Source organism: Sinocyclocheilus grahami, unplaced genomic scaffold (genome assembly GCF_001515645.1).
Source record: "Sinocyclocheilus grahami isolate Dianchi unplaced genomic scaffold, SAMN03320097.WGS_v1.1 scaffold419.1, whole genome shotgun sequence".
In the NCBI taxonomy this organism is placed as follows: Eukaryota; Metazoa; Chordata; class Actinopteri; order Cypriniformes; family Cyprinidae; genus Sinocyclocheilus; species Sinocyclocheilus grahami.
Genome location: NW_015505598.1, coordinates 1001228 through 1011227, shown reverse-complemented (window position 1 = coordinate 1011227; position 10000 = coordinate 1001228). Strand labels below are relative to the sequence as shown.

At 42.4% G+C, this 10000-nt stretch overlaps 1 protein-coding gene across 1 annotated transcript in view; it reads left to right on the top strand.

Moving 5' to 3' along the window:
• Positions 1-7060, top strand: part of LOC107551288 (IQ domain-containing protein J) — a 56363-nt gene extending 49303 nt beyond the window's left edge. The window contains exons 4-6 of the mRNA XM_016232840.1: positions 3266-3327; positions 5104-5175; positions 6513-7060. Coding sequence (XP_016088326.1) covers positions 3266-3327; positions 5104-5175; positions 6513-6705 — 327 coding nt within the window. The 3' untranslated portion in view covers positions 6706-7060. The remainder of the gene's footprint in view (positions 1-3265; positions 3328-5103; positions 5176-6512) is intronic.
• The last annotated feature ends 2940 nt before the right edge of the window (positions 7061-10000 follow it).

Sequence of the window (10000 nt, the reverse complement as noted above, 5' to 3'; positions counted from 1 at the left end):
TGAATGATGCTCTGGGCTCAGTAAAGTATGGCAGATTGTGGTAAACCGTGTTCGCATTTGTGCTCTTAACTGATTAGCGATATTCTTTCGTTACATCAGGTGGCAGAATAATGCAGAATGCAGTTTATCTGAGCTGTAGGCGGTCACATGGGGTCTGTTTTGATTTCATTTTCTTGCCTGTTTCAGTTTCTCGTTTCTCCATGTAGTTAATAGGTTCTCACACCTGTTTTGATGTACCTTGATTACACTCCTCTGTCTGTTTAAGCCCTCAGTTTCCTGTGTTAGTCCAGTATATTTTATGTGCTTCTGTCTCCTAATACAGGGAGTACTGGGCTTTATCACAAAAACAAACAACAAAACAACATGTAACATAGGCAGGGTCAGAAATGAACTTTTCCATTAAGGGGTATTTGATTTTCTGAGGCATTTGGCATTTTCAAATGTTATAATTGCCTTATTAAATATATTTTTTTTTGTCAAATATTATGTCAAATTTAATCAACCACTATACTATATTGTAACGAGGGAGGCATCGTGACGGAATAGGATGCACATGCAAGGCTTTATTATTAAGAGCGTGGTCAGAATAGGCAGGGTCCAGTAACAGCAAACCGTTATATCCAAGACGGAGGCAAAAGAGTAATCCAGATAACAGGCAACGGTCAGAGCAGGCAGCAAACAATCAGAATCAAGGAAACAATCCAGAGTCAAAAACAAGCAAGGCAAAAATAAGAAAGTCGTAAAACAAAGAACACGTGGGGAAACTAGGAAAACATTCAAATCACCAGCGATGTGAGTGTGTGTGTGTGTGTGTGTGTGTGCCATTCTTATAGTGTGAGACTGATGAGGTGATGAGAGACAGCTGATTGCAATTAATGATGAGTCCGGGCAAAGGATTATGGGAAATGGAGTCTGGGGTGAGTGGTAAAGGGTATAGGATGGGGTGCCCTCTAGTGGAGCTCATGGACACTCCAGCTAGAGATCGTGACATATATAGAATCAGAATCAGAATGAGCTTTATTGCCGGGTATGTTTACACATACGAGGAATTTGTTTTCTTGACAGAAGCTTCCACAGTGTTACAGAATGACAGTGACAGAACAAAAAAAATAAATAAATAAAAAATAGAACAAGTAAAATAAGGAATAAAAAATATACAAATTGACAGTTGTATGTACAGGTATATTATCATCTCCACTGTTTTGAGCGTGTTGAGCTCCAGGTTGTTGAGACTGCACCAGACAGCCAGCTGCTCGACCTCCTGTCTGTAAGCAGACTCGTCACCGTCCTGAATGAGGCCGATGAGTGTGGTGTCGTCTGCAAACTTCAGGAGCTTGACAGAGGGGTCTTTAGAGGTGCAGTCGTTGGTGTACAGGGAGAAGAGCAGTGGAGAGAGAACAAAACCCTGAGGAGCTCCAGTGCTGATCGTATGGGTGCTGGATGTGTATTTTCCCAGCCTCACTAGCTGCTCTCTGTCTGTCAGGAAGCTGTCGATCCACTGACAGACGGAGGTGGGACGGAGAGCTGCGTTAGTTTGGGCAGGAGGAGGTTTGGGATGATAGTGTTAAAGGCCGAGCTGAAGTCCACGAACAGGATCCTCACATAAGTCCCTGGTCTGTCTAGATGTTACAGAACATAATGCAGTCCCATGTTTACTGCATCGTCCACAGACCTGTTTACTGTGTAGGCAAACTGAAGAGGATCCAGCAAGGGTCCAGTATGTCCTTCAGGAGGGCCAGCACCAGTTTTTCAAAAGACTTCATGACCACAGACGTTAGAGCCACAGGTCTGTAGTCATTAAGTCCCGTAATTTTGGGTTTCTTTGGGACAGGGATGATGGTGGAGCGTTTGAAGCATGAAGGGACTTCGCACAGCTCCAGTGATCTGTTGAAGATCTGTGTGAAGATGGGGGCCAGCTGGTCACCACAGGATTTCAGACAGACTGGTGTAACACAATCTGGGCCTGGTGCTTTTTTCCTTTTCTGCTTCCGGAAGACCAGGCGCACCTCGTCTTCGCTGATCTAAATTGCTCTTTTCCAGTGTGTATTTAGCCTGTTTATACAAGACATTGTCCCCCATCCTGTGAGCATCTTCTTTGGCCTGACAGAGCTGTCTGAGTTTTGCAGTGAACCATGGTTTGTCATTGTTGTAGGTTAAATGAGTCCTGGTAGGAATGCACATGTCTTCACAGAAACTGATATAAGATGCTACAGTCTCTGTGAGCTCGTCTAGATCGGTGGCAGCAGCTTCAAAAACACTCCAATCAGTGAAGTCAAAACAAGCTTGTAAATCCTGCTCTGCTTCATTAGTCCATCTTTTTACAGTCCTTAATACAGGTTTAGCTGATTTCAGTTTATGCATGTAGGTCAGTATAAGATGAACCAAACAGTGATCAGAGAGCCCCAAAGCTGCCCGTGGGACAGAGTGATATGCATTCTTTATTGTGGTGTAACAGTGATCCAATATATTACTGTCTCTGGTGGGACATGTGATGTGCTGTCTGTATTTTGGCAGTTCACGGGAGAGATTGGCTTTATTAAAGTCCCCGAGAATGATTAAAACAGAGTCCAGGTGTTGTTGTTCTGTTACTGTTACAAATCAAATTTTCAAATAAAATAAAATTTTCTTTAGGTGGAACAGCATTTGTATCCAACATGCATTTATGTTTATTTGCACAGATTGTTTAATGCTACTCATGTACATGCATTTACACAAAAATTGCATAATATAGCCTATAAATGAAAAAAAAAACATTATAATTGCTCTTAATATTGTAATAATGTTGAGTAATAGAAAGCTTGATATGCTGTAGCATGGAAAAACAAAAAGCATGAAGCTGAAGCACTGAAGCTGCAAAATCTATCTGTTACTTCCATCTTTTCTGCACTTTGTTGTTTATGATGATGAGAGCAGAATTCAGTCAGTGAGCACACACGCTCTCCACAGTGACGAATGAAAACACATTCGACATTGCAATTATAAGCTCAACAGAATCATGTGAGATTGGTTTTAATGCTCAATGCTGCAAATCGCATGCAGACAGAAATCATCAAGCAGCGTGAGCACATCTACTGTAAATGTGATGCCGCAATCCACACGTTTCATTCGCTTACACATTTCACTGTCATCATGACAGCTGTAACAGGTCTAGTTGAATTATGCTGGGGCATTTCTGCTCATTATTCCTGAACTTGGCTTTGGAAATGAGGGACACTTGCACTGATTTTATTGTTTATGCACCTTTTCTCTTGTCTGTGTCTCTCAGGAGGAGCTCCAGACATCCCAGAAAATAAAGTGTTTGAACGACGGAGGATACGAGCTGCAAAAGTGAGTACTGTGTGTGAACATGAAACAAGAAGAAGCTGGCAAGACAGTGGAGTTTCTGTTATGAACATTATTTTCCTCTCAGTACTGATGCGAGGGCTCCCTCTGGTGTGCAGCTCAAGTGTTACAAACCTAACAGATTTTCTTCTCTGTTAACCATTTCATTTATCTCAGAGGGAGATTTCCATAATTTCACGTATCACAAACTTGTTCTCTAACAGTTTATCCCAGTAGTTTAATTCCAGTGAGAATCTAGTTGGGATTCAGACCTGTGTTTTTGTAGATAGAAGCTGCGAATTAATAGTTTGGTGTCAAACACACAAAACGGTAGTGATGGGAGAAACACACCTTGAACCAACTGCTTCACAAAATGTCACAAAAAATGTCGAAGCGCTCAAAACACCACACACTGCTGACGCCTGCTGGTCAAAACTGTGTACATGCAACAAAAACTCAGACCAAAACATGCATAAAAACAGCTTTTACAAACCCATTGCAAATGTTTTATTGAAACTTTAACATACGTAACCCTGGAGCACAAAAGCAGTGTTAAGTCGCTGGGGGATATTTGTAGCAATAGCCAACAATACATTGTATGGGTCAGAATTATACATTTCTCTTTTATGCCAAAAATCATTAGGATATTAAGTAAAGATCATGTTCCTTGAAGATATTTAGAAAATTTCCTACCGTAAATATATCAAAACTTAATGTTTGATTAGTAATATGCATTGCTAAGAACTTCATCTGAACAACTTTAAAGATGATTTTCTCAATATTTAGATTTTTTTGCACCCTCAGATTCCAGATTTTCAAATAGTTGTATCTCGCCCAAATATTGTCCGATCCTAACAAACCATACATCAATGGAAAGATGATTTATTCAGCTTTCAGATATGAAGTGCCTGTATAAAATGTTATTTTATTAATTTGCAGGGCTTGTTTTGTTTGTTTTATGGAGGGCTTTTCTAAACAAGCCATTAAGAGACTATTAACCACTATTCTTCCTTTACACAAATGTCTCATTACAATGTCTACAAATTGATAAAACTGATCTGAGATCAGGTAAAAAAACATATATAATGAAGACATAATGAAGCCTCGTTTACTGAAATTACATGATTTTGTCAGTTTTATACACAATCCAAACCACTGGTTCAAAACAAAAGGGTTGCCAAGGTTTCAAAGCCTCATGAAGCAGTGCTTCGAAACACCCATCACTACAAAACAGGCATAAAGAATAATTTCACTTTAGTAGCATTATCACTAATTCATAGCAGTAATCAGGAGTTGCCGTGTTATTCCATTGTGAACAGAGGTGAAGGAACAGATCTGGCTCACTGTCTGTAATGGATGGCTGGAGACTTGACTAGTGAACGGTTGGATTAAATCAACATGCTCCTCCTGAGCTCCATTTAAAGTCAATAAATTGTGTAACCTATATATATATATATATATATATATATATACATACACTCTAAGTAATGGTAAAAATAAGAACAAAAACTGTCCTTGCATGTGTTTGCGTGTTGCTTGCATGTTCATCTCAGCGTGACAGTGGAGCTGTATTCCTGTGAGAGTGAAACAGTGTGGTTTCCCACCATCTGTTTTTTTGACTGTGAAGTAAACAATACTCATTTAAAATATAAATTAATTTGCTAAAGAAAGTTAAATGTCAACATCATCATTAAAACACTAAACAGATTTTTTTAAATGTAAAAAAAAAAAAAAACATTAATTGTAGAATGTGCTTGTGTTGTGTGAATGTGTTTGTTTTAGTCATCAGATGGTGACAGACGTGGAGAATAACATCACAGTGAACACACATCCACTGGAGAGCACAGTACTGATGTGAGTATATGATCAATATCTCCATCACTTATACTGCAGATATCACATTGCCACGGGTGATTATCATTACCGGTGCTCCGCTGTCATGGGGGATTATGGATATTACAGTGGTCATCACTTTATCATGGTATTCCTTCATTAATTTGCAATCAGTTATTATGAGTAATTATAGCTATTATCAGTAATTTCTGTATTTTATTGTTATATGTGATTATAGGTATTTTATTATCAGTACCTCCTTATGGCTTCAAAATCCACAACAGCTGTGTTAAGATCTTCATGATGAACAAAATGTGTAAGAATTAGGGATGGAACGATTACCGGTTTGATGATAAATCATGATAAAATTCCCCACGGTTAGTATTACCGTTTCAGATTTTAATTATCATTAAAACCGTATTAGATTACCGCGATTTGAACAACTCAGGATAAATAAATGCTATCCAGCATAAAGCAGAGATTTAAGTAACAGCACAGCACGCAGAGTAGCCTAGTTTCATTTTGTGTGAAAACATGGCGGAGAGCTGCGATGTTTTAAACGAGTGCTAAGGCAATTATACAAATGAATATATTAATTAATTACGGCATATGAATGTACCTCTGAAGATTCTGACTGTCTTCAGAAAAGATTGCATGGCGTTTTGTTTTCACCTTCGCTCCGTGTAACAGCTAATAAACTAGTGTTCTTTACGGGAAACAGCTGTAATTCTGCTGCTCCATCAGCGCCACCTGCTGTCACAGAGTGGCTTTACAGAGACTCACATTCACATTCAGTCTGTGTGCAGCTTCTGTCCGGACAAAAAACAGACCGGATTTACATGCCCTGCTGTCATTTATGACCAGTTGATGAAAAACAAGCTTATGTGGATTCTACACATTTAAACAATTCAGATAACGCATCTAGAATTATTTATGAAGCATGATAAAATACATATAATCGTTTATTAATCAATTATCATTTTGACTTGACCCTTTTCTTTATTTAAAGGCTGAAATGTGAGGTTTACCATTTTCTGAAACCTTTTCAAAGCTGTATTTGAACATTTTATACATTTCATAATGTTGTCAGTCATGTTTTAATTTAAAATCCGGACATCATTAGTAATGTTATTGTTTTAATGTTTATGCAAACAAAAAGTCATTTTATTTGTTCTTTGTTGTTTTTAAATATAAAACTTCATTTCCAACACATTTTAACAATACCATGATACTACTCATAAACATTATAATTTTGTTCACTATAATAGTGATAAGAAATTTTCATTCCGTTACATCCGTTACACTGTAAAATAGAGTGTTAGCAAATGAATCGTATCTTTGCTCGTGTTATCCATCAGCATCCAGCATGACTGGCGAGACTTCCTGCAGACACAGGATATCCTGGAGAAGAGAAGCCCCTCCCCTCCCTCTCTGTCCTCAGACAAGATGAGCACGTCCATCAGCATGATCACCCTATCAGACGGCAGCACCCCCGTAAGCCCCGCCCTCTTTCCTCTTCCGCAGGCTGATGGTGTAGATGCAGGAGTTTGAGGTGTTTGCCAGGTTTAGGTCAGTTTGGTCTGAAAGTCGTGCCGTTGTGGAGCATCAAATGTATTTGGTAATGCTTGTTTTCAGACATGTTCCCTGGTAGTAATTAAGGTATTATTTGACATACCTTTGACACACCTATTATATTATGTATTATATATTATGTAAATAAGGATATGGGGCAGTTGTTCTTCTGTGCTGAGAAGATTGTGACTGTTTTGTTGTTTGATTAAATCTTATGGAATCTGAGTATCTCACGCTCGGTTGAGTATCTCATATGTGACCAGAAGAGGGATCTGTTGTTTAGGCGTTAGTGTACAGTACAGGTTAACACACACACACACACACACACACACACACACACACACACACACTCACTCACTGCAGCTTTTATCCACTGTTCAGTTAATTTGTTTATGGCTGTTTTTACAATATATGTAGTTGCAGTTTTAGAAGAACAGTTGAGTGTGTACACCAGGTGATCACACACACACACACACACACACACACACACACACACACACACACACACACTCACTCACTGCAGCTTTTATCCACTGTTCAGTTAATTTGTTTATGGCTGTTTTTACAATATATGTAGTTGCAGTTTTAGAAGAACAGTTCATGCCGTATGCAGGAGTGTGTTATAGACAGGTTATGGCAGGAAATGGAAAAAATATATATATTTTTGGTGTGTATTGCATGTAATCATAAGCACATTAACATGTGACCACACACTTTCACGCCAGTGACGTCGGTTGAGTGATTAGAAACTTGGGCTGTGTCTGAAATCTCATACTCTCTGAGCAGGTTTCTTTTGATTCATTAAACAAGCATGTTCTCTGTAATATGAATGTGTGTAGTATGAACATAATCTGAATATCTGTGATGTTGTCATTGTCATGTGATCTGCCAACATCAGTTGTGTCACTTCACTGCGATTCACAAATCCTCTCCCGTGACCTCAAGGGATAGTACAGTGTCCATCGGATGCACACTTTAGAGTCTCGTTGGAAGTAGCTGGTCATCCCAGCACTTTACATCTACTGTTTTATGAACATGAATTTGGACATACTACTGTTTATATAAGTTCCCTTTCAGTCGGTCACTCCGAGTCACGTCGGTGACAATGAATTGGGATCTCGCTTCGAGAGACCAATCTTTTTAGAGTGTAAACTAAACGAGCCAATGCACATTGGCATGCGATGATTGCATCCAGCTGCCGCTGATCACAGCATGAACATAAAAAGGCAGCAGGTGCAGCGCATACCAGCTTTTCACTTCGGAGCCAAGCGACATCATCGTTCTGCTCCTGTAAAGCTTCGTGTGAGTATGACAGGTTCACGACGGTGGTCGTTCCTGCATCGAGTGGGTTGCGCACTTCAGGCTGCACTACCCCCTGTTGTGCTGCATGTGGCCATCTCCCCTGTGCGTCTCAGCACCTAAAAGAGCGTTTCCCTAAAAGAGCATTCACGGGTGTGTCTTTTTAAAGATGACGTTGTGTCTGGCAAACTCACCATTGCGCCTTTGTAAAGACGATGTTGCGTCTTGTTATAGACAACGTATCACCTTTGCGTTTCTGGATGCGGTCGTTACCTGGTGCCGGGTGATGGTCATGATTGCTGCCTCACGTGCCTGGGCATTAAGCACGCTGAGGGGGCATTCGTGGATGAGTCATGTTCTCATTGCGGGAAGATGATCATCTCAGAGTTGCAGGTCAGGCTATGTTACCTCGAAGGGTCGTCCTGGCTGCAGCCAGGTGAGGACTACTTCAGGCGGTGGCACAGGTGGTCTGAGGGTTACAGTGGTGGCAAAGCCTCCAGGGAACCAACCCTCGAGGGACCATCGCTCCTCTTGCGCTCCGCAACCAGTTGAGCTGCTTAAGGAACATGCTGGGCCCTCTACAAGGAGCGTATCAGCAGTATCCTTTGGTGCTTCTCCCAACGATCAGATGTTGATCGCTGCATCAGAGGGTGAGCCGGAGCTTTCTGGAGAGGAAGATTCGGCTGCGCTGCCGCCCTCCAGGCAGGCAGCAATGCCTGGGTCAGATCCGGAAATGATGGCTATGCTTTCACGGGCCGCTGAGAGGGTAGGGCTCGAGTGGAAAGCTCCACCGCATCCCGTGCCCTCGAGGTTGGACGACTGGTTTCTCAGGGTAGCTCACGCTGGTGCTCAGCACCCTGCCCCAGTGCCTTTCTTCCCGTAGGTGCATGAGGAGCTTACCAGGTCATGGACAGCACCTTTTACTGCCGGAAACCGACCTGCTAGCTCCTCCTCCTTCACCATCCTCGACAGTGGTGCAGTTAGGGGGTATACGGGGCCCCCCCGGGGGAGCAGTCGGTTGTGATGCAGTTGTGTCCTAATACTTCCTCCATCTGGTGGGGCAAACCATGCCTCCCCACCCAGGCCTGTGGGTACTTGTCTTGTCTGACGATTCTTATGTGGCCTGTGGAGAAGCTGCCTCCACCTTACATGCTACGGCATTACTGCAGATTCTTCAGGCTAAAGCACTGAGGGACCTGCACGAAGGTGGTCACGATCCGGAAGTTCTGAAAGAGTTCCGAACTGCAACTGACCTTGCGCTCTGAGCGATGAAGGTCACCGCGAGTTCTATCGGTCATGCGATGTCCACACTTGTGGTCCACGAGCACCACCTCTGGCTGTGTTTGGTCGACATGAGGGATGCCAACAAAGTTTGGTTCCTCAAAGATGGGCCACCAACTGCACTGGCATATCAGTTGCCTAGAGTTGTTAGCGGTGCTCCTTGCCTTGAACAATCTCAAAGGGTGCTTACGAGGCAAGCACGTGCTGCTCCAGTCGGACAACAATGCGACCGTTGCGTACATCAACCAACAAGGTGGTCTGCGCTCCCATTACATGTTGCAACTCGCCCGTCACCTCCTCCTTTGGAGTCGTATGGTTCTGAGGTCACTTCGTGCCATTCACATTCCGGGTCTGCTTAACTGTGCGTCATGAGTAATGAGCTGCGCTCCTGGGAGAATGGAGACTCCATCCCCAGACGGTCCAGCTAATTTGGATACGTTTCAGAACCGTTCAGGTAGACCTGTTTGCCTCCCCAGAAACCTCTCACTGCCAGTTGTTCTACTTCCTGACAGAGGAAACACTCGGCACGGACGCACTGGCACACAGCTGGTTGCGGGGTCTGCGCAAGTATGCGATTCCCCCAGTGAGCCTTCTCGCACAGACGCTATGCAAGATCTTTGTCTGTTGCGGAGGCTGGCAGAAGGGGAAGGCCGTCTCCAAGCAGAGGATGGCCCACTGGATAGTGGATGCCATC